This window comes from Gavialis gangeticus, unplaced genomic scaffold (assembly GCF_001723915.1).
Source record: "Gavialis gangeticus isolate Ggan-Ray unplaced genomic scaffold, GavGan_comp1, whole genome shotgun sequence".
Taxonomy (NCBI): domain Eukaryota; kingdom Metazoa; phylum Chordata; order Crocodylia; family Gavialidae; genus Gavialis; species Gavialis gangeticus.
This window is the reverse complement of record NW_017729022.1, coordinates 53,845,990-53,873,983: the sequence shown is the minus strand read 5'-3', so window position 1 is coordinate 53,873,983 and position 27,994 is coordinate 53,845,990. Positions and strand designations below refer to the sequence as shown.

General features: G+C 43.4%; 1 protein-coding gene across 1 annotated transcript in view; it reads left to right on the top strand.

Annotated features, from left to right (window-relative positions):
• The window catches only part of ANO4 (anoctamin 4), a 259,235-nt gene that overhangs the window by 131,939 nt on the left and 99,302 nt on the right, over nucleotides 1-27,994 (top strand). Inside the window, exons 8-10 of the mRNA XM_019514994.1 lie at nucleotides 16,837-16,943; nucleotides 18,909-18,964; nucleotides 21,518-21,639. Of these exons, the coding sequence (XP_019370539.1) occupies nucleotides 16,837-16,943; nucleotides 18,909-18,964; nucleotides 21,518-21,639 (285 nt within the window). The remainder of the gene's footprint in view (nucleotides 1-16,836; nucleotides 16,944-18,908; nucleotides 18,965-21,517; nucleotides 21,640-27,994) is intronic.

Here is a 27,994-nt window from a genome sequence, read left to right as displayed (position 1 = left end):
TTTTGAGATCTTTTTTGGTCCGAAACGAAAGAACCACCCCCCCCCCCCCCCCCTTTTCCCACTCTATCACGTCTATACAGCCTATAGCCCTCAATGCCTACTGCCCAGTCATGGGTACAGTCCCACCAGGTTTCAATTAATCCAACCAGGTCAAAGTCTTTGTTTGCAAGCAAGAGTGTTAATTCCACTTGCTTGTTCCCCATGTTCCTAGCATTAGTATAGAAACATTTAAGCCCTCCAATGGGTGTCCTTGGTACCCCCCTGTCCTGATGTCTATTGGGCCCGCAGTACTTACGTGGACTTTTCCAGTGCTTGGCACATGGTTCATTGTTCCTAGATTCTCTTTGTCTTCTGCATCCCTGTCCTCCGGCAAATCTAGTTGAAGAGTTCTAGATTTTTGCATTTCTTGCAAATTGAAAAGGAAGCATTTGTTGTATCAAGTTGTATCAATTAAAATCCAGGGAAGTAGATGCACTGTTGTGTGTTGCATTAAACTTTGTTTGGAATTGGTGGGTTTAACAGGTGCCTTTCATTGACAGTAAATGTAAAGAAGCCATTAGTTCCTTTGTGTAAGTAGGTAGCTGAAACAATAAAGACCAAAATGCAGGCACATGGCAAGGTTTGAGTGGAAACTGAACTGTGTGGCCCAAAAGATTTCCCAAATGACTGATATAGCAAAAACAGGGACAAAAGCATTGATTAAATAGGACTTGTGTTGATCTAGGATAGCAGAAAGACCAGTGCATCTGAGAGAAGGTTATAAGGAATCCTGTACAGGAATTGAGAGCATGCCCCTGAGAAAAAAAAGGAGCTTTTTGGGTTGAGTGCTAGATAAAAGGGACTTGAAATTGCAAGCAAACTGTTTCTTATTTTTTGGTTCCTCCTGTGTTCATGGAAACAGAACTTTATACTCTCTTTGTAAATACACATGACCTTTTTTGAAAATGCCTGACTACATTTTCAGTTCCTCCTCATAACAGAAAGAACTCACCAAGCCCTAAACCTTGGCTAACCACGTGGGTCAAAATTGGAAAGCAATGCATTTGTTTAAGAGATTCTCTCAGATTAAAACTCCAGTGCCTGGCAATATGGCTAAGCATGTTATTGGGACCTCCCACAGCACTAACTAAATGTACTGGAGGCTGGCCATATCTGAAAATAAGTAAAGCTGGTACACAGAGATATGCTAAGTCATTATACAGCATTGGTTAAATAAAAGTGTGCATCAGATGCAAAACAGGGTGTTTGTCATTTGGCCTTTCTACCCAAAGAAACCTGCACTGCTGTTGTGCAGTTTGTTGGAAGGGACTTTCCCAACTCTAACTGCTTGCAGAGTAGGAAGCAAAATATCTAGGTGTAGTGCTGAGGCTTCTTTAGGTAATACTGCTGTGAATATTTATTTATGATGTATGTCATCATAACATCTAGATATGACTAGGCACAAAGAAGGCAACTAAAAAGAATAGAAGTTCTTGCCACAAAGAGCTTATAGTCAAGGTGCCAATCAGAATGCAACAGAAGGACAAGATTAAATATCAGATGTGAGGGTGAGGTAACAACAGAACAGTTTAACAGAAGTCTTAGTTCATCTTTTGCAAATTCTGCTCAACTGTGTGTTACTGTCAAATTCTCCTTCTACCCATCTTCTCCTATTCACCTATTCAGTACATACTCCAGGTCCTGAACATCAGAAGCGTTGTACACTTTCTTAGGGAGCTCACAGATGATGCTTAAAGAACAAAAACATTACTTTAAGGTGTTGGAGGTGTTTTGTTGGTTTGCTTACCTGAATTTGTGGTAAGCATGGCTTGCTTATGTTATAGTTCATAACAAAAGAAACACTATATGCAGTACAGGGATCATAGTGAGATCAGTGTTATCATCAACACTGCAGAAAAGATGTGGATCCCTGAACTCATGTCATCAGCTGAAGAGATGTACAGTTTCTTTTGAAATATATTAGTTTCCAATTTTCCTTATACACATGCACATTTTGTATTAATCATACTTAGCCTTTTTTTAAACAAGGATTTATGTTAATTTTTAAGTTGTGTGGGTGTTTATGCACCCCTAATTGGAAATTCAATTTTAAAAAATCATGTAAATTCAAATTTCAGATTTTGAGCACTAGTATAAAAATTGTTAGTGTACTTTGATCTCCTTCTTCAATTTTTAGCTTTCCTGAGTTGAATGATTCCTTACTTCCAGTTTCTTGCATGTTTAGTGCCTAGCTGTGCAGCTATTCCATGTGTAGTCTGCATGATGATTGTAATGGAATATATCATATGTTTGTTCAAGTTCTCTAGAGCATTGGTAGAGTAAATGTAATGGTCCAGTTCCTGAAGCTTTTATTCAGTCCTTACCTAAGCAAATTTAACTGAGGTAGGCAGACGGTAGAGCAGAGTGGTATGTTAGAGACTAAGTGGTTCAGAGACTCAAGCTTTAGTAGGCAACAACCTGGTCAATCTGACAAAGTAGGACTAAGTAGTGGTCCGTTCCTAGCATTTGAAGAAGTAGTCTACAGCCTATGAAAGCTCATGCCTCTCTGAACCAGCTAGTTTCTAAGGTGCCACCCTGCCATGCTTTCTGCGTGACTTCAGACTACCATATGTACTTGATTCCCCCATAATTAGATTCTATATATGGAAATTTTATAAATTTTGTATAATTTTCCAGATATAGCATCTAATTATTGGACATTTGCCTTAAATTTGTCCCCCACCCACCGCTACAGCAGGGAAAATAAATCTAGGGTGTTAGGTGGCCCCTTTCCTCCCACCCCCTTATATTCAGACCCTGTTCTATGTGAGCATGTGGAAGTGAAGGGCAAATTTGAAAACACTGACTTTGGAATAAACATATCTGTATTAATTTGCATGCATGCATACATTTGCATACATGCAAATTATTATGGGTACCCATAGACTTAGTTCATCCAAAATTGATAAACTTTACCTTTTTTTTGCAAACAACTGCAAATTTTAGCACAGGTACTCCATAAACACACGTTTAAGCAGCACTTTTATACCTACCTATACATAGTACAAATTATGCATACTAATCCAAAGCCAAAAGGCTTTAATTGCGATTAATTTTTTTAATAGTTTACCAGCCCAAATTTCAAGCCATGGTGATCCCACAGCCCTGCACTACTTACTATATGCATGTACTCTAGATACCCCAACAGAGGATCCATGTGCTAATTAGTCCCACGTATGTCTGTAACTGGGTGTTCTTATCACAAGTCCTGGGATCCTCTAAAATTTATATGCAGATGAGGCTCAGGGCTGCCTAGTCCAGCTCTACTCCATGGAGGACAGGGCTACACAAATCACATGTGACAGGCCAAGAGAAGCAACAGAGCTTATCCTCTACATAGACACTGATGATTTTTGCCAGACATTATGGCTAGGGACAGACATTAAACATAAACCAGTTCAAGTAATCAGAAACAGGTTTAAACCTGTAACAGAACAGACATTCAGTGCACATAAACCAGTTGCAAAATGGCCAAAACCAGTTTCAGATAAACCTGGCTGAATGTAGATTCAGATTTAACTGATCTGGCTCAAACCAGTTTATGCAATGTCTGTCCCAGACCCCTTGGTAGTTTAAGATGAACCAGATACCCACAGGATCCCAGCATGGTCTCTGGGCTGGGCAGGGCTCTGCTCCAGCTACAGGGCTGACCCTGCCCCTCTACTCTCTAGCTGGAGCAGGGACTGGCCCTAGCAGAGACACTGGCTGGCATGGCCCTGTTAAGGCAAAGTGAGCAGGGAGTGGGTTAATTCTTCCCTCCTTCCCCTCCTCCCCCACTGCAGCCACAGTCAACCTGTCTGCCAGGGAGCAGAGGGGAGGGAGATGGAATGGTGGCCCCTGGAGCTGGCAGACTCCGGCTGCAGGGAAGGGACAGAGAGAGGAATTAACCCGTGTCCCTGCCCCCTTCACCTTAACAGGGCCATGCTGGGCAGGTTGTCTCACAGGGTTGGAAAGGGGGCTCTGTTCCATGTTGGGGGAGGAGACTTCCTCCTCCTCCTCCAAGGGTGGGAAGGGGGACTCTGTGGCACTGGATGCAGACTCTTCCTCTTCCTCCCCTTCCCCCCTGCCACTGTGGGGCTGGGAGGTGGGGGCCTCCATGCTAGGGGAAACTGCTGGGCCCAAGGGTGGGGGCAGGGGGCAGGGGAGGCTCTGCTCCATGCTCGGGGAAACTCTTCACCCTCCTCTTCCTCCCCCAGAGGGGGCAGCAAGAGCATGAAGCTCAGCTGGGCAGGGTGTGGGTGTGAGGGAATGTAGGGGAGTGTAGCACCCACTACCTGGCAGCAGCAATAGGCAGGGAGGTCAGGGTGCTCCTGCCTGGTGTAGGTGCAGCTCTGGCCAACGCTGTGAGGGGGGAGGGAGTGGAACCTGCCTTATCCCTGCAGCTCTGCTCCCTGAGTCTGAGCCTGCAGCAGGGGAAGCCTCACACCGGAGCCAGCTGCTTCCCCCACACCCCACTGTGCAGGTCCCACACTCTGCCCGGAGTGGAGGGAGCCCCTGCCCCTGCTTCCCCACGGAGTCCAGTGCTGGGCTTCCCCACTGCAAATGTGTAGCTGCAGGTATAGTGCAGAGCTGCAGAGATACAAGCGGCTGGGCAGGCTGTGCAGGGCTGCTCTCCTTGCGCAGCGCTGGCTGCTTCTATCTTGCAAAGAATGAATCAGTTCAGGCTCAGGCTTTTTGAATGTCTGTCCCTAGCCTTTAAGTCAATGAAGAAATAGGAATCCTTGGAAACAAGAAAGAAAGGTTCTGCTCAGGTGTGGGAGTAAAAAGGAAGTTGAAATATAGCAGTTCACCAGGAGGTGAGAAAAAGTCAGCACTGAGTGCAATGGGGACTATTATTCTATTGTTATTAATAATTATAATCTGCTATTATTCATATGGACTGCACTAACCTATCATTGTGGTAGGTTTCCATCAGTATGTTTGCCCAATATAGGCTGTGTGTTTTACAGGCATGCTCAATTTTGGTTGCATTTACTCAACTTCATAGTTGGTTTCCATTACTGAGTAGATGCTGCTTCTGGCAACAGTTTAATGATAGGCAATAAAGCTGTGCAAAGTGGATAGTATTCACTTCGGATTCAGATTTGGCCAGTTCAGGGGACAGTGATTCAATTCAGTGATTCGAATCACTGTCCCAAATCAATTCAGATGAATCTGATTCAGAGATTTGGCTGCCGCCGAATCAGCCGAATGTCCAAATCAAACAGGCCCCATCCCCTGTCCACTCTCCCAGCCCCGTCAATGGCTTTCCTGCCCGCCCCCAGCATCTCGGCTTTTTAAAACAAAAAAAAAAAAGTCCCGCACTCACTGGCTCCTGCCAAGTGGGGGGGGCACTCTCCACTGCCCCACACTGCATGTAAGGGGCTCTGCCATGAGCCCCCAGATGCCCCGATGGCTGCTGTGGCAGCCGGTGAATGCAGGTCTTTTTTTTTCTTTTTTCTTTTTTAAGAACCAGGAGCTGGGGTCAGGTAGGGCAGCCATTGACAGGGCTGGGAGAGCAGGCAGGGGATACTGGCTTGTGGCAGAGCCCCCACACACCGTAGGGCAGTCAGGGGCAGCAGGGATCACCCCCGGCCTGTCAGTAGCCGGTGACTGTAGGACTTTTTGTTTTCTTTTAAAGCACCAGGATGCTGAGGCCAGGCCAGGCAGCCATTGACGTGGCTGGGAGAGCGGGCAGGGGTCAGGGACACTCAGGGGAGCTGGGAGAGCAGGCAGGGGATGGGGCCTCTGCCCTCCTCCAGCCCCCTCTCCCCCCCCCAGCCCCTACTTACTGACACGGAATCCGCATCCAACTCCCTGCCACAGTGAGTGGGAACTGCCTGAATCTCCGAAGCACTCCGAACATTTTCTAAATCAATTTGGAGAGCTTTGAATCAATTTGGACCTTTTTATTCATCTCCCAATTTGATTCAGATTCGGAAATTTGGCCACCAAATCGGGCCAAATCTCCTCCAAATCGAAGCAGCACCTGAAGCTTTGCACAGCCTTAATAGGCAATATATTTAATGGAGGAGGTTTTCTCGTATGAGGATAAGGACAAGGGACATTTTCCCCTAGGCTGATTGAGGGGGAAAAACCTTGTTTTATATCTGAGTTAATATAATACAGCTACCCACTCTTACCTCAGGTAAGTAATGAGTGAGTATTGGATACAGACTTCTGGATTTGGCCAAATATTAGTTTTGGGGTTTTTTAACAAAAGGGTTGGAGGAACTCATAATCAAAAATATTTGCATTTATCTGTCACTGAAGACTGTGGCAGAGAAAGAGAATGTATGCCTTAGGAGAAAAGAATAAACAGCCTAGCTGGGCCAGTGATTCAGAAAAGTGTGCAAGTGCATATTTCAGTGTAACCCCACTCAGGGCAGTACTACATCGTTTACAGCCTATGCTTAAAGTCCTGTCACAGACACAATGCTTAAATTGCTTAAAGTGCTTTTAATTTAAAGCACATACTTAATTCCTAAACTGAAAGAGATGAATTCCTGAACAGAATTTCTCCATTGATTTCAAGCAAAATTATTCCCAAACAGAATAGAACATGTGTCAATAGTTATTTCACACAGGTAAAATAAACCACGAAACATCAGGGATTGGTCAGTAAAAAATAATTATTTCTCTTTCATCTCTAAATACTATTGTATGTAGCGTTTTCTCCATCTAGCTCTTAACAATAAATCATCAATGCATGTACAGTGGTGTTCATAGTACATTCTTAGGAAAGCAATGGCCTTTCCTAAGTAGCAGACCTAAGCTGAATTAATGTTTCATCAAAATATTGTGTGGGATGCCAATAAACATAATGCTTTTGTATCAGATTGTCACAGCTTCAGCTAAGAGTCTTATCAGCATTTCACTTTTCAATATGTTGTAATTTCTTTTTAATAAAAGAGAAAAAATTACAAGCTTTTCAAACCTAATGGGTTCATAATTGAAATGTCCAAATCAGGCTTCCACATACGTTGTTTTAGGAATGAAGAGATGAATATTTCTTTGAGTTGGAGTTGGAAGGAATGTAAAAATTTCATCTAAACATGTTAAGATAATTTAACTTACTGTTCTCAAGGGTTAAGATGGGACTGATGAAAGTTTGGGCTTGAATTAAATCAACACAGGTAAATTTACTAACATATTCTTATATCATACTTTTATTATGACTAAAAATTGCTGCGGTGATTTCGTGAGGGTTTATATATGTGCCCTTAGGAATAATATTTGAGCCCCATGTTTTCATTTATAGGCAGTTTTTATAGAAGAAAGATTTGCTGAGTGTTCGAAAAGGGTGAAATTAATGCTGCTTTTAGGAGATACTTCAGCCCATATTTTAGAGTAGCAAGCACACACATCCTATTCCTACCTCACTGTATAGTGGGGTTATTAGTGAAGACCTAAAATTCCTTCCTTACCAAATTAATTTTGCATTCTACATGAAAACATAAGAATTGCTATTTACTCAGGCAGACCATAGGTCCACCTTGCCCAGGATCTTGTGTCCCACATGCAGCCTCCAGCATTTAAGGTCTAGGAAGTTCTGGTTCAGAGGCTGTATCCATAACTCCTGTGCAGAATAGCTACTGATTCCCCTTTCCTCCACAAATTGCTCCAATTCCTTTTTGATTTCTGGACTCTTACATGCTACTGAAAAAATAAATAGCCCATGTAGTATATACATGGATACTAAGCAAACTGATTCCTATGGTAGGTTTAAGGCCCTCCACACATAATGATATATTTTGTGTGATAAGAAAATAAAAATTGTATATAATCAGATCCTAGAATCTTCATAGATTCATAGACCATTAGGAGCTGGAAGGGACCTCAGAAGATCATCAGCTCCAGCCCCCTGCACCAGGCAGGGAAGACAACTGGGGTAAAGTGACCCCAGCAAGGTGACTGTCCAGTCTCCTGCTGACGATTTCCAGGGTAGGCGATTGCACCACCTCTGGAGGGAGCTTATTCCACAGCCTGGACACTGTGAAAAAGGTTTTCCTAATCTTGAGCCTGGAATGATCTTTGTGGCCATTACTCCTGGTTTTCCCTAACGGTGCCCTGGTGAACAGTTGTTCATAGACTCCTTGCTGTATTCCCCTGATGTAGCAGTAAGATGCTACCAAGTCCCCTCTCAGCCTTCTCTTTTTCAGGCTGAAGAGTCCCATGTCCCTCACGTTTCCTCATATGGCTTCTTCTGATCATACAGGTGGCCCTTCTCTGCACTCACTCAAGCTTTACCATGTCCTTGTTAAAGTGTGGTGCCCAAAACTGGATGCAGTACTCCAGCTGTGGTCTCACCAATGCTGAGTACAGCAGAAGAATCACTTCCTTGGTTTTGCTGGAGATACATCTATTGATGCATGCCAGAGAATTATTTGCCCTGCTGGCTACATACAGTGTCAAACTGCCAGCTCATATTCATAGTGTGGTCTGTTATTACCCACTGTTCGTGGTGCTGGTCAGTTTGGCACCGCCAAGCCCCTAGGTGTGTAGGGGGTTGTTCGTCCCCAGGTGGAGCCCCTTATATTTATCAATGTTTAACTTCATCTAGTTCCAACACACCCAGCTTGCTTGTCTGTCTAGATATGCCTGCATTTGTAGCCTATCTTCAAGCATGACCACACTTCTCCATAACTTGGTGTCATCTGCAAACTTGGCCAGTGAGCTCTTCACCCCCACATCCAAATCATTGATAAAGATGTTGAAGAGTACTGGACACCGCTGGCCACTTCTCACCAGGATGACACAGATCCATTCATTAGGACTCTCTAGGTCGTACCCCACAACTGGTTTCGTACCCACCAAACTGTTTCTCAGTTAAGCCCACAAGCCTCCAATTTTGTCATGAGAACATCATGGGATACCAGATTGAAGGCTTTTTGGAAGTCAAAGTATACAATGTCAACCTCTTCTCTCTCATTTAGGTGGCAAGTTACCTGATCATAAAAAGAGATGAGGTTGGTAAGGCAAGTCCTGTCTGCAACAAAGCCATGCTGGCTGTCATTCAGAATCCTACCTTCGGTGAGCCTATCACATATAGACTAAATTTATATAGACTCCTTAATGAATTTTTCCAGGATTTTCCCTGGGAAAGCAGTTAGGCTAATTGGCCTATAGTTACCTGGGTCCTTCCTCTTCCCCTTCTTGAAGATGAATGCAACATCAGCCCTCTTCCAGTCCTCAGGGACCTCTCCAGAGCACCACAAGCTTTGGAAGAGTTTCACCGGGTAACTTCAAGATAACTTCAGCCAGCTCCTTCAGCACTCTTAGATGGCATTCATCTAGTCCTGCTGAATTATATATGTCTAATTTATTTAATTGATGACGTACCAGTTCTACAACAATAGTAGAAAGGCAGTCATTCCTGCCCTGTTCATCCTGTGACCTATCTGGCATGATTTTCCCCTTGGCCCAGTGAAATACTGAAGCAAAGTAGTCATTCAGGAGTTCAGTTTTCTCCTGAGTGCCAGTGCTAAGTTGTTGAGCAATGGCCCCACGCTCCCATTTGCTTTCCTCCTGTTCCCTACCTACCTAAAGAAGGGCTTCTTGTTGTCCTTGATTCCTGTTGCTAATTTAAGTTCAGTCACTACCTTAGCCTTTCTAATTTGTTCTCTACAAGTGCAGACCATTGTTATATAGTCCTCCTTGGGGCCTGTCCCAAGCTTCCATTGTTTCTATGCCTCTTTCTTCTTTCTTAGGAGGACCATGATTTCCCTGTTTAGCCAAAAGGGTTTCCCAGCCCTTCTTCTTCCCATGGAATGGAAGACCCATTAAAAGCCTTCTATCTTCATGTGCTAGGTATGTGTGAAGGAAGTAATTGAAAGGTCTGAACCACCTTTTTTCCTTTCTATATTGAATAAATCATGAAGACAAGTCTGAGTTCCAATTTATAGAAAAAATACATTTTCCAAGCAACTTTAGTATAAGGTCCAGATAGACATGATAAAACACCATCTGTTAAATCTTTTTAGTTTTTGACTCAGGCATCAGGATGCTATAGAAAGGCTCACATTAATAATGAAAATACATGTGATATCACAACAGAATAAGTTTGGAGTGAAGCCCCATGACTAAATTGATTGAGAGGCTGTTGTTGGTATGGAGGGAGGCACAGAATATATATTGGAGAAATAGGACAAAGTTACATTAGAAGCAATGGTTGGCTGAAGCAAACAAAGTCAGCAAAGTACACAAAATGAAGCCCAAGAATGTGTGTCATTACAGCAGAAGCATATGTAGACACAGAGGCATATATGAGCTGGTTTCATTCAGATACCTTGAGTACCAGTAGCAGTTGATATGTGGAGGCACAGGCATTGGTCTACCAAAATAAGCATGCAGGGTCCTCAGAGGAATTGTACAACTCATTATGAACTCTGTGCCACTGTCTTCACTGCTAATGTAATGTGAAATAATGAGATTGAAGTTCACTCTGGTAGGTTAATCTGTAACATGTGTCTTCAGATGAAGTGCAGACATAGTGATGGACAGAAGCCTTCATCATTTCACAAAATGAAAATAAATAGGAAGTAGTCTAGAGACACCCAGTTCATAATAGCAAAAATATAAGTGTATTGACCTTCTCACTTTATAGCTTCAGTTCTCTCTCTCCTGTTACCTTAGTAACGGCTTTCACTGCAAGTAAGTAGTTTTTTTGCAAGGATAGTAGAGGAAAGGCATGTTATAAAGTCCTAGAGAAGTAAGGCTGGGAGGGATCTTCAGAGGTCATCTAATCCAAACCCCTGCCTGAGGTAGGATCATTCCTAGCCAAACCATCCTATACAAATCTATGATCTAACCTCTTAGTAAAACTACCATCAACCCTGAAACAACACAAGGCATAATACCCCAACCTGCCACAAGTAAAACAGAGGGACCACAGCAGCCAGCGTTCTGCTTTTGTAAAAGTTTGTTAATACATGCTCAAGAGATCCCAGGTAGAGGACCACACCCCCAGCTACAGAGGAAGGCAAAAACCTCCACAATCTGTATCAATCTGACCATGGAGTAAAATTCCTTCCTGACCCCAAATATGGCAACAGGTCTAACCCTGAACAGAGGGGCAAGACCCTCTAGCCAGGAACCTCTGGCTTTAAGTCCCAGAAGGAGCACTGGCACACCTCAGTCAAAATCCCCAGTCTTGGCTGCAGCCAGCACCCAGAGCCTTTGAGGAAGGCTTTAAATAAAAACAAACCTGACGTAGCAAAAAGGCTGGGGGGAAATTCCCTCCTGGCCCGAGGCAACAACCAGCGAAGCCCAGAAGCATGGGAAATACCCATAGTACAACACTGGCATAGCTATGCTTATATCATCCCTGATCAGGGTCTGTCCAACCTCTTCTTGAAGACCTCCAGTGATGGAGAGTCCATAATGTCCCTAGACAGTCTATTCCGCTGCCTTGGTGTTCTAACAGCGAAGAAGTTTTTCCTGATATCCGATTTAAACCTACTTTGCTGCAACTTCAAGCCATTGGTCCACATCCTATTCTCTGTAGCAAAAGAGAAGAGGTGTTCTCCCTCCTCTTTCTGGAAGCCCTTCAAGTATTTGAAGACTGCTACTGTGTCCGCTCTTCAGCATCTTTTCTACAAACTTAATAGAACTAGCTCCTTCACCCTCTTCTCATATGACTTGTATTCCAAGCCCTTTATTATCTTTGTCACCTACCTCTGGACCCTCTAACAGTTACAGTCTAACTTCTCCACATCCTTTTAAACTGTGGAGCCCAAAACTACACAAAGTATGCTAGATGAGGCCTGCCCAGTACCAAGAATCTATCGCTATTACCTCCTGTGTCTTGCACCTTATGCTTCTGTTGACGCATCCCAAACCCCTATTTGCTTTTTGTGTGGCTGCATCACACTGCAGATATATATTCAGTCTGTGATCTACCAAGACTCCTGGATCCTTCTCCACAGTGTGGCCATCCAGCTAGGTGTCACTCATTTTATATTTGTATTTTTGATTATTCTTCCCAAGGTGTAGCACCTTGCCCTTGTCAGCATGCAACTTAATCCTGTTAGCTTCAGACCAGTTTTCCAATTAGTTGAAATCTTTCTGAATTGCACTACCATTCTCTGTGTTTAGAATCCTTCCCAGTTTCATGTTGTCTAAAAACTTGCTCAGGAAGCTTTCTATGCCAGCATCCAAATCATTAATAAACACAAACTGCACTGGGCGCAGGATAGATCCCTTTGGGACTCCACTCAAAACCACCTGCCATTTTGACATGGATGCATTAATAATTACCCTTTGGTTCTGGCTATTGAGCCAGTTGTCTCTCCATCTTACAGTAGTTCTATCCGGCCCACATTTCTCCAATTTGTTTATGAGAAGGTCATGCAGGACCTTGTCAAAAGCCTTGCTGAGATCCAGATACACTTATATCCTCAGTATTTCCTTCATTCAACCAAATAATTACTTTGTCAAAAGACATGAATGATGTGTGCCCCTGGCGGCTGGGGGGGCACAGTAGCACTGGCAGTGGCGGGAGCACAGCAGCAGCAATGCGAGCACAGCGGCAGTAAGTGAGGAGCTCCCACAGACTCCACTGATGCTGTCGGCAGCAGGGGATGGGGGCGGGTGGCGAGCACCGACTGGGCTTGATGACCACTCGTAGATGCCACCTTTCCATAGGAGGTGCACCACTACACGCAGGGGGTACACGTGCACCCGCATGCACTCCCTACATGTTGCCAATGTCAAAGAAGGAAATCAACTTTGTTTGAAATAACTTTTTCTTAGTAAATCCATGCTGGCTGCTTGTGATCAGCCTTTATTCCTCCAAATGTTTGCAAATTGCCTTCCTTAAGATATGCTCCAGTAACTTCCCAAATATTGAGGTGAGACTAACTGTAGTTCCCCAGGTTATCCTTTTGGCCTTTTTAAAGAGGGGCCCTATGTTGGCTATTTTCCAGTCCTCTGGTACCTTGCCTGTCTCCCAAGGCTTCATGAAAATCATTGTTAAGGACTCCAGAATCTCTCCTGGCAGTTCTTTCAGTACCCTGCCTGAAGTTCATCAGTTTATCCTTTAGTCTGTCTTCCCGTGGCACCCTGCCTATTGATTCTTTGAGTGAGGTGAAATCCAAGTTTTTGATACCAAGCATCCTATTTTTGCTGACCTCATGTTTTCCCTGTCACAGGATCTGGGATTCTATCATATCATGATCACAACCTTCCAAGTTGCCCATCACCTTCATGTCCTCCCTGTTGGTGAGGACAGGATCCAAAATAAATGATCCCCTAGTTGTATCCTCAGCCCTCTGGAACAAAAAGTTGTCCTCCACTCAAGTTAGGAACTGGCTTGACATTTTATGTTTGGCTATATAGTTCTTCCAGCAGGTGTCTGGAAAATTGAAGTCTCCCATCATACCATCCCATAGGTTTTGGATAGATTTATCACTTCCTTGAAGAACGTTTCATATAACTCCTTCCTGATTTGGTGGCCCATAATAAATCCCCACTATTACAGTAAAAGCTCCATTAACTGACACCTTACAAGCTGGCATGCTGTATTAACCGGCATGCTAGCTTGTAAGGTAAAGTGAAATCAGAAGTGCCCACCATGGCACTTCCAGTTTCTCTGAGCCCCCACGGCCCGGGGCAAAGCAGCCCATGCTGACGAGCCCCCACAGCCCAGGGGCATAACAGGCTGCGTTGAACCTGCCTCCCTGTCTTGTGGGGCCCACAGGGCCCACAGGAGGGGCAGCGATGCCACGGGAGGGGCAGTGACACCCTGGATGTGGTGGGAGAAGCGGCGGCCCGAACAGGAAAGGACACCTGTTCGGGCTGCTCAATTAACCATCATATTTTGTTATCTGGCATCTCCCATTCCCGGAGGATGCTAGATAACAGAGCTTTTACTGTATATCATTGCTTCATCTTTCATCTTCATCCAAATGTATTCTGCTTTTCTGTTTTCTTCCTCTTGAACAATACTAAGGAAAATTTTGCCATGTTAATACACATTTACCTTAATTATAGTGCTTTCTAGCTATGAATGGGAGTGGAGTGCCCACAACTTCTGTTGCATTTCGTGGAAGTAATGGGTGTTCAGTTCCTCTTGAGTTCAGGCCATCTGTTCCATGGTATATGACCTAACCTACAATGGCTATGCATTTAGATACTACTGTTTAGTACCAGAGGTTTAAGATAGACACCTAGTACCTGAATGCTAGGAGAATTCTACCAAAGAAAGGCTTGGGTATGTATATTATCCTAATAACCAGATCATGGAATGGTGGATTTTAAAATTGTTGCCTCAGCATTAAATATCCTGTTTCATCCTTGGTTTCCCCAAGTAGAGTTAAAAATAAACCAACGTTAAAAGGGCCACATTTTACTCCTAGAGTTATAAACGAAATTTCTGTTGATTCAAATTAGAGTTGCTGACCTGTGTATCAGAACATAATTTGGTCCTGAAGTACTTTAACTATGAGGCATAATTCACAAAACAGAACATATCAAAAGCAATTAATTGGGCAGTTTGTTCCTAGTTACGGTCACATTACTTTGAGGCCATTCTTGGATGATGGCTGTATCGCCTGTACTCTGGTTTGGTATCCATGGCAAGATAGTTTGAAAGCTCCTGTTCAAAACCCAATTAAGAAAACTACCAACATAATTTCAGAGCAATTAACCTCCGCTGGGTTTTCATGCCACACAAAGTAACAAATATAAGAGCAATATATTTCAGCTGTATGAAATTTTTGAAAATGAGCTTTAATTAAGGATTCTGGAACTTTTAATCTCATATGTAATCTCATTAACTTTCTTGGTGTAGTAGGATTGAAGTGTTGTAGCCATGATGGTCTGGAAAACATGTGAGAAACAACAGAAATAATATTATTTTATATTATTGAAAAGCCAAAGAGTATCCCCATAAAACTCAAATCTATTATCTTGATCTTACAGGCAATACTGGTACTTTTTTTACAAGGAAAGTTGTAAGTAAGTTATATGAGAAACAAGGTTTATTGGTGATTATTTTTTTATTGGACCAACTGTATAGTTAGGAAAGATGTTAAACTTTTGGGCACAAAAGTGCCTTTCATCAAGTTTTCAGGTGAAAGCTTGTCTAACATCTCTTTGAGCTATGCAGATCAATAATTTTAATATACCACTGCTAAATTTAAAAATAAATGCAAACACTTAAAGTATCCCTTGGAACAATTAAGTGTTCTGTTCTTTTTAAATACTGCAGTAGTATTCAGTTCAGTAAAGATTTTTTTTTTTTTTTTGCAAAAATCTTGTTGGTCTAATAAAAGATATCATCTCTAGTACGAGTCCTGATTGCAGTATTCAGTTCTGCATCTTTTATACATCTTAATGTTGTATAGTCATGGTCATGTGACTTAGAAGTGATTAACTATCAGGCTGTTTTTAGTATGGCTGCACATCCATTTAAGAACAAGCTATAATTTTAATATTATATGCATTCACAGTAACAAATGCAAATAATTTTATACCTGTAAGGAAAGTGAACAAGCATTATTGGTGTAATGTGGGTCAATTTTGCTAGTTTTCCAGTCAAGGAATGTACCTTGCAATGTAAGAGTTTGAGGTTGAATCTGAGTACAAATTACTGTGTCCATGGATTTCAAAAGTTATTTCCAGAGTCAAAAAATGTTTACTACTACCCAGCAGGTGAAGGGAAATCAGCACATGAAAGAAATAAAAAAAGAAACCCATTAAATGTTCAAAAACTTAGTCACCTCCTTGTTTTACACATTTGAGTCCATCAAAAGCACCTTGAAAAATGGAAGTCTTTCTGTTGGTTTTGATCAGGCTGCAAGAACCAGATTTTGAAAATTATTTTAAGTTCCTCAAAATGCAGTTAGGAGCTTAGGGTTGAAAAACTGAACCCTAGGCACATCTCTGCATCTTTACTGCCAAAGTACCTTTTCTAAAAATCTGCCTTAAATGCCTTGCTTTCTTCAACAGAACACATGGGTCTTTTGAGTTGATTTCCAACTTTACCCTTGCAGATCAGTATCTTGAAAATCTGCCTACAGTATCCTGTGACTCTCTTCATGTTAAAATACTCGATTCGCCTGCAGTACTAAACATTGTTATGAAATATATTCCATATATGATATAGCAATCTATTTAGTAAACCTAGTGCCATTTGATGATAATCTTTCACTTAGTTTTCTCGGTTTGTTATAAATCGACTGCGCTGTTGATTTTTAAAAGGTATTTAATTTCAAGGAGAATTCCTGAAAATTACTATTATCATTCATTTCAGCTTAGTGGATGAATTTTATGTAGCGCATAATATTTCACTGTATTATGTACACTATTTATACTTGTTTTCATTTTCCATATTTACATGGTTAAGAGAATCATTTTTGATTAAATGGATCTTTCCATCTAAATCCTAATAATGAAATGGTATTAAATCTAAAGTGGAAATCTGGTCTGAATGTATCAGTCACTGAACTGAACTTATCAATCACTGAATCTATAAATCACCTTTATTCTCATTTCTTTGGAAATGTTTGTGCAAGTATTTTTTAATTTTTAAAACATTAATTCAAATGTAATGTTTATGAAAGTGAGTGACTAAATAACACAGGCCTTTACAACTTCTTCATGTTAGCTTTGGTTTGTAGTACTCCCATCTGAGCAGATATTCCCTGCTTTGCTGAATCAGACAACAATATCTGATTTCTTTCTTTCACATTCCCTGTATTTTTTTCACAGACTGTAGGTTTTCAATGAACCATCTAAGCTAAATCGAATTTTACATTTATTTTATAAATATTACACCATTTTTTCATGAGAGAACCTTGTTTGTATTTTATATAGTTTCATCATACACAACAAAGACACTTTCTTCAATAATGCTACAAGAAGTAGAATTGTACATCATATTTTACAAAGAGTGAAATATGAAGAGGGAAAAAACAAAATTGGTAAGTGGTAAACAAAGTGGTTTTTAATATGGTGTGAATGTCAATGAAATCTGGGCATGCTTGTTGTTTGTAGGAGTATGGTGTTTTGCTTCTGACTCCTTGCTGGGGTCATACCCTGCACATTCCTAGGGTTGTGGGTTTTATTGACATGCACAATCATTTCAAAGGAATTGCAGTGGAATATCAGGCTGCTTTTCCATGAATGGATCTGTGTGTTACCCCAGAAAATTTGCTTTTGTAGTAGGAGAGTCTGATATAAGGTAAACAAGATTGATGACACTGGATAAAGGTGTTGGCCCATTGCAAAAGGAGAGCTTGCTCATTAGAGTTAGACCTCGATAATGGATCTGTTAGAGGGATGCTGAATTCCAACCTGAATCTCTTGTACCCTCTTCCCATGCTGAGATCACAGAGGTTACTGTCACCAACTATTTAAACTCCATAGTGGGAGAGGGAGAGGAAGACTGGGATTGAGTTTTCCAACATTTCCTTTTCAAGAACAGTGTCTCCGCATGGGTGTTGGTTATCTGATTGTCAAGTAGAAGAATGTTCTTTATTCCGGTGCACCTGGCTGGGCACTCTATTTCCTAACTATTACTTGGAGATGCCTCGCTGGGGTTGTACAGTCCATTCACTCCCCCCAGCTGTTATCAAGCCAGAGGGTAACTTTTATCTTTCTTCTTCTAGAATTAGAAAGACACCAAGTATTTTCATTGCCACCTTGCTGTCATTATCACACCCAGACTGGAATAACAGATTCTACCCCTGAGCAATGAGAGTTGGTAGAAATTGGCATGTGCTTCATGCAGTCATGCTCCCATCTACCTCTTTCCAAGCATGTAATTTTGCAGGCTGTATCCCTGTATTACCAAACTATCTTCCACATAGACTCTGGGCTGGGAGGGGCCACACCAGGATATAAAGCTCTACATTTCATACAATACACACATCAGGAGCTGAGATTTGACTCATAGGATTTCCTGCCAATGTAAAAGATATTTATGACAAATTAAACCCCTTTTCATTGGTGTATCCCTAAAACTCTTAAATTTCCCTCAACTCATTAGGAATGGAGTTTAGAGTCTTTTGTCTGAAATCCCTAGGTTACTATTGACCAGATTTTAACTACTAACTTTCTGGTAGCCATGCAATGGTTTTCTAGTATGTTTCCAGGTGGCCAGGTTTACACACAAAATCTGGTACTAGTGACTTCCCCTGTCAATCTCAGTGGAGGGGCCAAAACCTGAATGGGTAGGGAAGGGGATAAACTACCTTTTGACCCTTAGTAAGGGAACAAACTACCTTTTGACACTTAGTAGTGTCCCTTCGGTTGAGGGTATATTGTTTGGCCTCACACTGCTACAATCTGTCTTGTTCCTGTTCTATCAATAGATGGCTTCAGTCACCAGGGCTGTCAGTCTAGCAGCTTTCAAGAGCATTAAACCGAAGAGATGTAACAATGTTATTTTCATATGGGAATTGAGGCTTTGTGCTGTTTTGCAAGACTGCGGTACAAAAGTTCAGAGGCTTTTTCTGAAATTTCTAGGCTGTCAAGAAATGTTTCATCTTATATAAATGCAGTTTCCAACTATTTCTTCCCCAAAGTTTTAGTTTTTAATTATAAGATCAAAATGTAAGATTAACTTCAGTGTGGCTTGGTGTGGCTTTATTGACTTCACTGCAGTTAAAATGAGGATGAATTTGGTATATGAATCTAAAGTCAATTCATAACTAGTTGTACATTGTGAAGTACAATAGCAAATCCAGGATTGTTATTTTTGTCCTTTACTTGTGTTAGATCATGGTAATTTCAAACCCATAAAAATCTCCTGTTACTTACACTTTTTGTTGTCCATGCACTATGAACTTCACTTAAGCAGTCTTATCATGGCAACATGTTTAGCCTAATAATAAAACAAGGATGAAAATCCTGCTTATAGTTAAATGAATATTTTTTATTTTTAGGTCTGAATCGATTGCTTAGTAATGGCTCCTATGAAGCTGCATTTCCTCTTCACGAGGTACTTTCTCACCTTTGGTTTTTTCAGTGGCTTGTACTTACTTTTAAATAATAATTAACATTAGTCTTTTTACTTGTTTCTCAGCTTAAACTAATTTTCAACTACTATATTGCCATTGGCTTCAGTGCTGAGTTACTCCTAACTCTCACTGATGACCTGAAAAGAAAATTGGGCACACTTTCTTTTCTTTTATTTTCTTTTCTCTAAATCATTAAAAATTCTGATGCCTCTTCCTGAAAACTCTTCATTTGAAACTCATTTACTGCTGCTCCATGGGCAGCTATTAATTGTGCAGTAGAAGATTAGAATATAAATATTACCACAGCTCTCAGGGGTTTTCGTGGTGTGCAACACATCCTAAAAGAGTGTGTTTGAGGACATCACCTCCCTTCCATTTGTGATCACATGGAGCCCTCACTTGCAATCACAACTCTAATTGGTAAGGCCTGCAGCAATTAGCCTTACTGTTGCATTTCCTTAAAACAGTTCATGTAAGTAGAGACAACCAAAAAGCCTGAGGCTGAATCAATGCAATCTTTGCTGGTTTCTCTAAGCTGTGTAGAATGAACTGATAATGAAGTGAACTGAATTCACTTTTGAATCCAGAAAGGCAGCCAGATGCCAGCAGTGGCCCAGACCAGAAGCTGGGAAGTGCTAGAGCACACCTCCCAGCCTGCCGCTACTACTGAAGGCACCCAAATGCAGCCAGCAGTGCCCGTCCCTGATTGGCTGCCTAGCACATGCTCTCCAAACTCCTGCTGTCCCCCCGAAGCGGGGAACAGTCCCTCCAGCCCAAGGCTCAGCCAGTGCCAGGCATCAACCCATGTGGAGGGATCCCAATGCCTCAGCAGAGGTTCCCCCAGCCCGGGCAGGGTCCCCTGACCCCTGCCAGAGGGGAAGTTCCCCCCTCCTATCCCTCAGCATGGTCTGATGCCAGCTTAGCTCCACCCCCACAGGTGCAGGGAGGGGCTGAGGGGAACAGTACTTCCAACCTGAGTCAAGACAGTGCCTCACATCAGCCCACCCCTCTCCCACCCCTCAGCGCAGTCTGGCGCCATGTTGGTCCTGGGCTGGAGGGGCTGGTCCCTCTGTACCCGAAGGGGTGGGGCTAAGCAGGTGCCAGATCATGCTGAGAGGTGGGAGGGGGGAATCTCCACTTTGCACCAGCATCAGGGGTCCAAGGACCCTGCCCAGGGTGGGGGAACACCTGCTGAGGCTGAAGGATCCCACCCCTCATGTGGGCTAATGCCAAGAGCCAGCTCGGCCCCAGACTGGAAGGACTGTTCCTCCTGCATCTGTGGGAGTGAAGCTAAGCCAGTGCTGGGCCATGCTGAGAGGTGGGAGGGGGGGAATTCCCCCTTTGGCAGGGTTTGGGGGACTCTTCCCAGGGTGGGAGAAGCCCTGTTGAGGTGTGGGGATCCCCCCCATGTGGGCTGATCCCCAGTGGCAGAGGTGTAGGCAGGACCAGGGCTACAAAATGGAGGCTCCAGCTCAATCTTTAACCATTTTTAGCCATTTTGAAACTGGTTTATGTGCACTGAACTTCTGCTCTGTTACAAATTTGAACCAGTTTCTGATCACTTAAACCAGTTTCTGTATAATGTCTTCCTCTAGCCTAAGAAAGGATTAATGCTGTTTAGCAAATGAAGGCAAGTAGGAGCCAGCACCTTGTCAGCAGCAGGATCTTCAAAGCAGGACTTTGGAAGCTGCTATATGTTAAAGATCCATCCCCAAAAAAATTATTTGAAAGTTTGAGACCTTCTCCCATTGACTTAATAAAGTCTCTAAAAACAGCATTATGCACACCACACTTCTATTTTATACAAGCTCTTCTAAACCCTGATAGCACATAAGTGCTTTTCAATAGTACATTCGTGAGTAAAATGACCATTTAACATTTGTACCAAAAGGGGGGAAAAGAATAACTTCCTCAGTATCCCAAGTTTTTTGCTATCTTCACAATCTCTCCACTTGGAACAATTCCAGTACCCATATTAACAAATATCTCTCAATATGAGCAACTTCCTTAAGAGCTGTTGCTAGTGTTAACCATCTTACATGTTTGAATGGATTATTTCTCATAATACCATGTAAGGTAAAGTCAGAAAAGTTATTCTGACAAAAAAGCCCCTACCTTTTCCAAATTGAAATGCCAAAATGGGAAATGTTTTTGCTTTTAGAACTTCTTTCCCCCCAAAATGTCCAAAGATTTATAGAAAATTAAACCAAAAATAAAAATAAAGAAGATTGATCACAAGCAGTTTCTGTTTTTATGAATCATCATTTTTTGACCAAAGCAGTTTGCTGAAGTAGTCTCATCGAGTTCTGTTTACCACCCTCAGGTTCAGGACCTCTGATATGAGCAATGCCGGTTACGAAGTGAACGAATTCAGCAATGCTATAGGAAAGAGTCTCTTTAATGTTAGTTTTTATGGGAGCTGTTAAGTCCGTACATTACTAGTTAAAAAAGATTTCTTGGTAACTACTGTTTGTTTGTTTTATTTTGTTTTTTTCTTTTCTTTTTTCTAATCAATGTTTACACTTGTATTTTAGGGAAGTTACAGAAGTAAAAATTCAATAAGAACCCATGGAGCAGAAAACCACAGACATCTGCTTTATGAGTGCTGGGCCTCCTGGGGTGTGTGGTATAAATACCAGCCATTGGATCTTGTACGGTAAAACTTTTTGTTTTTCAAATACCTCTTTGTTTGCCTGGATCGAGGGGGCAAGAGGAGGTTATGGGAACGCCAAACAAAAATATGGAAGGACTCAGCTGATGTCTCTGACGTAGGTGCGGGCCTCCTGTCAGTTGGTGATTAGTGACGTTAGCCCACTGTGCAGCAGAATTGGAGTTTAGGGCTATAATTGCCCTTGCCTATTGTCAGACTTGTACCAGAAGGTACAAAGGAGCAAATACTTGAAATGTCCCTTGCAGAGTTTCCTGCCAACTATTAAAGCCTCTGCTGAAAGAGTTTTTAGAAGAGTGCAAAAGGAAGAAGACAATGATTCCTTGGTGTTACTGTCCTTCCTTTTCTAGTTGTCCCTCTTTCTGTGTCAGTTCTGAGGAAAGGACCCCCCAAATCTCCGGAGATTGAAGATGTGAACAGAGGGCTACAAGTTGTGCTGGGTCCTTCTTCACCTCACAGCATGGCTTCAATAAGAGTCCTGATGCTTTGGCGAGATTGTCCTTTAAGTGTCCATCAGCAATCACAGAATTTGTTGGGATAAATTAATGCAGCTGTACAAACTCCCCACTGCAGGAGACATACAGCCGCTTGACTGCACCCATAAAACTACCAAATATTTTTTGCCAGAGCAGAGTAGCCTCCTTGGGGGCACTAACAAAGATGGGACAATGACATGGAGTGATTGTTCTCTTGTTCCATGCTGATAATAATGGTCAATTCAGAGTTCATTCCCTCCATGCACATGTAAGTAAAATTAGTTTAAATTGGCTCACAAATAAAACTGGAAAGCCAAAGCTCATCTCAAAAGTTCTAAGAAGCATTTCTGACAGTTTTCAAATGGATACACAGTCTGGAAGAGAACATTTATACTTTCTTTGTGCCCGTACAAAGACAGATCCTTCATTTCTGACACTGACAGTATTCTCAGTGGGCCTTAGTGAAAGTCTTCCTTTATGAAGAGCACAGGATGAGGTTACAGAGTCTATAAATACAATCTTTATTTAAAAAGTAGCTGCACACTGATAGACTGCAAAGGGCCGCTAATTTATTCCTTTTATTTATTTGCCCTTTTCAAGGCAGTGATAGGATCCTATTTCTTGTATTGATTTTTAAAACCATTTCTAAATAGAAAGATTTGTAAATGATTCCCAGGAGGCTCAGGGTGATGTTCTTTAAAGCTACATAAAGCTCATTAATTTCTTAAAGCAGAAGATTCATGTTTTTCTAGGAAACAATGTGCACAGAGGAATACCATAAAAGGGCTTTACTCGAGTTAGTTTTAAAAAAAAATGTGCCTGAAACCAAAATAAATCAGAGCACTATTCTTGTTTTAGTTCATGCATTAACTGGGATTAATCTTTTTCAGTCTTCTGGACTTGTCTACAACAGGGAAATTTATCTATTTTTAATGATACTTAGGCTATCACTAGTTTATTGGTGGAATCATCATTGCTTTGAAGCAGTCTTTATTTTTGTATTTTTTTAAAAAACCCTTAGTACAAGAAAAAACAGTAGTGTCCCAATGTAGGTTGTTTCTCTCTTTCCCAAACATCTAGTTATTATTTCTAGAGTACTGTTCAGCTGAGACTATCAGTCTCTGGCAGCAGTTTGCATTTGTGGTGGTGCTATTGAGCCAATATTGTGAAAGTGTCATTAATTAGGAATCTCCCTGCTGAGCTGCAGAATTCAAATACATATTGCAGCATCTCCAAAGTTTGAGGAAGGTTGGATCCAGTAGTTTCCCTTAATGTGTGTGTGTGTGTGTGTGTGTGTGTGTGTGTAAATGGCTCATTAGATATTGAAATGGCCATTTATCTATGCAGATGTGGAAAAAAAACAGACCAAGATAGGCACATAATTACATCTAGACCTTAGCACAGGCTTCCTTTTGTAAACTGGGCATAATATATAGAGTCATTAATTCATTAGGCTCCTCTTCCTAGCAGAGATGCTCAACATTTTTTCAAAGGTTATTTTGAAAGAAAAGCAATCAAGTCAGAGAAATGTAAACACCATAGGGCAAAAGTACAAAGTCGGGAGTCAGTGTGCAGTTCCACAGGAGAAGGAGGAAATAAGGGCAGTGGGCTGGGTACAAAGCTCATATGAGTATCTGTAACTACCTGAGTAGCACTTGATGCAGCAGTGTATCAAGCTAGCTGCTGGCCCTTATCCATAGCTGACTGAAATTTCTCCATGGAGTAAGGGTGGCAGAAAAGGATCACTGAAGTGCTGTGACCACTAAGCCTCTTCTTGAGGGTGGCCCTTTGGGTAGTCAGGAGGGGAAGATATGTGGGGCAAATGGGAAGAGAAGAAGGCAGATGGAGGGAGGGTGCCCTGGATTCTAGCCATGGCCCCAGTGGGGTAGATTGTTTTGTACCCATTTTATCCCAAGAATCATTTCAAGAACAGTGCTCTGAGCAGTGTCTAGCCCTGGCCTCATGGTTTGAACCCCTTTCTGGGAAGTAGAAGACACGGGTTCAAATGCCCTGTGGGTGAGGGAGCCTAGAAGCCAAGTCTCTCACTCCCAGGACTCGTCCTAATTGCTAGGCTGCTGGGCTAAAAGATCGAAGCTTCTACCATCTCTGTTATTTTACTTCCCGGAGGTATGCATATAGAAACATCCTGATCTGCCACAGGATTGTGTATAAGTGCCAAAAATTATAATGAAGTGGCTATGTAAGTGCCCCTTAGGCACAAAGAGGTGCTGTAGAATTAAGCTCTTGATACATGATAACTTTGTCTTAGATGGTGCATCTTTCCTCCTGTTGTTTGTGTGCTGTTATATAGCAATACAGGGAGAGAGAAAAACATGTGAGACAAGGCTGAAGCTACTCATCCAAATCAATATATATCAAAGCAATAGCAGTACAATAAAAGATGGGGTGGATCACAGCTCGTCTCAGGTGTTTTGTTCTTACCTTTGAGAAGTTCAAGTTGCTGGCTCGTGTATCTATTTCACTTGCAATTTTGTACTAGATTGAAACTGGTATCAGGATAGGTTTCAGAAGCAGCTGTTTGCCTGGTATCTGATCATAAGAGGAGCCATGTATTTTACAGCTGCCAGCTACAGAGGCTAAAGTGAGCGAAAGCAGTGAAGTTTGTTAGGTATGGTTTCCAGCTAATGGTGCTCAATAAGAATACCTCCTTGAGTGTGGGAAGAACCAGAATGATAGAAAAATTATCACATAAAGATTTTGCATTTAATACTTAGTACCAAAACTTTGAATTATATGCGTGGATAAAAATAGGTTGTGTAAACTTTGCTGTGTGTCATTGTGACAGGGCACTTGGTGTACTCCTGTCACTTTAAGAGGAGAAACGGCTTGGGGAGTAAGGTGGCCTCTGATGCATCCCCACAATACAGGACATCCCCTCGGTGAGGGGTGGGACTACTGCCCCCCTCAGCCAATCAGCAATGAGGAGCAGGGCCACTGCCTCCTCTACCAATCACCAGTGAGGGGTGGGGGCACTGAGTCCTTTGGCCAATCAGCAGCAAGGGGTGGGACCACAACAAAAAGACCACAAAAAGACTGCTATTGGGTCCATGAGCCCCACTCCAATGAATGTGTGGCACTCTGTGAAACAAGGGAGAACAAGTGCTAGGATCAGCAGCAATTTTGTGAGCCTCTGCAGTTCAGCCAGCAGGGAGCCTCACCTTGCCTCCCCTGCATTGTGGTTTCATATATCCTATAGCTCTGCCATTCTTTGCAGACAGTCCAGCACACCCTCCCCCCACTGGGATCTGGTCTCACTCCAGTCCAGCTCCACTTGGGAGCCACGGGCACACACTGGACAGAGACCTCACCTGCTCCAGTATTAGCATTCAGCACAAACACTGGGCACCTGTGAATCTGCCCTGACCACATTCTGCTCAGAGGTGAGCTGAGTGGGATTGGTGGGCTTTGCAGCCATCTTCCCGGTGGGACCTTCCCTTCGTTCCCCAGAAGACAGGTTTGCCTGTTGTGGAGGGGAAATAACGACTTAATGAGCTGGCCCACATGCCCAGGATCCCAGAGGCCCCTCTGCCCAAAGCTCCCTTTCCCCACTTCCCACTCAGCAGGACACCCCAGGGACTCACTGCGCTGTTCCGTGACAAGAGCCTATTTCCAGTCCCACCAGCGTTCCAGCAGATAAATGCAGTGCTTCACCTGCCTGCTCTCAAAGCTGTTACCTTGTGCCAAGGAAGTACAGGGGAGTGTGTGTGAAGACTAGGGCCTGGACCCACCTGCACATGCCCAGCCCAGGGTCAGGGAGCTCAGGCATACAACAGCACCTCTGCTTTCACTGTGCCTGTACATGCACTGCAGCCACAGCTTCTTGCACAGGTGTAGAGCAACCATCCCTGTGGATACTCCACCTTCCTCCCTCCCTCCCTGGCTGGCTAGGAACCCTGCTTCTTCTGGCTATCCACTGCCCTACCTCTAGGAGCAGCCAATAGAATCGCAAGGATAATGTATTGACACTCATTTCCACCGATGAACTGAAAAACAGGACTTTTTCAGTCCTTTTCAATTCAGGAATGGTCAGGGGACAAAGGGTTTAAAAACATATAGTCTGGTGTAAAACAGGACCAGTGGCCACCCTATTGGGGAGCAGCCTACAGGTGGTGAGGGGGGCTGATTAGAGAGTCAGCTAATTAGAAGGGGGCCAGACTTGAAGCACTTAAGCCCAGGGCCTGCGCTGGTCAGGAAGTATACCCTGAGAGTGCCACTGTGAGAGGAGCTCCTGGCATCAGGCCTGCAGCAGGGCTTTTGATAACCACTGAGCTGGGGTAAGTAACACTGAACCCAGGAACAGACCAGGCCTTGGAAGACAAAGGCCTTAGAACAGAAGTGGGTAAATCCATAGCCTGGAGAGGAACAGCAGAGAGAGGAGGGCCAGGGTGCCCAGCTAGTGAAGAGAGCAGTGTCTGAGAGGGGCGAGACAGGCCTTGAAATAGGCCTGGGAACAGGGGGCTGGGGGCTTAGTGCCTGAGGGGAGCCAAGAAACCCTTGGAATAGGCAGGTCTGGGGACATGAGCTGGTGGCCCAGTGCTCAAGTGGAGCTAGGCAGGCCTCAGAATGGATAGGCCTGGGAATAGACCAGGGGTGGGCAAAGTCTGGCCCATGGGCCAAGCTGGGCCCACTGTGGATTCCATTTCCCAGCAGCCCTTGCCCATGTTGCTGCACCTGGTTTCTATGGAGACCCCAGAAGCAGTGGAGCTGTGACAGAGTGAAGCCAGGATTTCCATGGAGACTAGCCCCAGCAGTGCTGGCAGGGTGTGCATAAGGAGCTGCGCCAGGGGCTGGGATCTTGTGGCAGTGACAGCATGGTCCAGAGCTGGGGCAGAGCTGCAGTCTGCTGCCCAAGTACCCTGGGCAGGGGCATGCAAGCCACAGATTGTAGATCTGCCCCAGCTCCAGATCATGCTGTCACCACTGCAAGATCCCAGCCCCAGCCTTAGAGCAACTTCCTGCCCAGTCATATGCCCTGCTAGCATTACTGGGTGTGATCTCCATAGAAACCCTGGCCCCACACTGTCACAGAGCTGCCACTTACTGGGATCTCCATGGAAGTCTTGTGCCTGGGGCCTGTCCAAGGGCAGTGTGTGGGGCCAAAGGGGTCTGAAGCCCAGGAGGGGTGAGGACTAGGGCTGGGAGCACATAGCCCATGAAGGGCATATGTTAACAGATCACCTGTGAGGCATGGGAGTGGTTATTGGGGAGGATGGAGCCCATGAACTAGACCTTAAGGCACTAACCATGAGCACCTGTGGTTATAAGAGTAATACCAGGCTTGGGAAGCCCAGGGGCAGCCTCCCTTTCATCTGAAATTAATAACCTCAAGGCTCAGCAGGCAAGTAACAAGGAGAGGGCTTCAAGGGGAGCCAGGTTGGGAAGGGCTTATCAGCCAGCAGGAGGCATCATGACCACCCCAAGTTGAGCACTTGCTGAAGTCATCTCATAAAATCAGATTTTTGTTTCTTGGTGGAGCAGACAATTTGTTGTCCAAAATGTCAGATGAACTCTTGTGCCACTGGTGCACATATGCTACTAAACTGGGCAGCCAGACCTGCTGTTCTTGTTGCTATTGACCATATTGCTGTTACTTTTCTGTTTCTGTAGCCAGAAGACTTGTGATCTCTGTTATCTTATAGAGCAGGGGCTATCAACCAGGGGTACACATACCCCTGGAGGTACTATGAAAGGTCCCAGGTAGTACGTGGGGGTGGACAGGGGCAAAGTGCAGCCACCCCATGCTGCTGCCTCACAGGAGCAGGGCCAGGGTGGGGTGAAAGTAGGGCAGTGCAGACACCCCAGCTCCACATCTGGCCACTCGCCACCCCCCGCCATGCCCCACATCC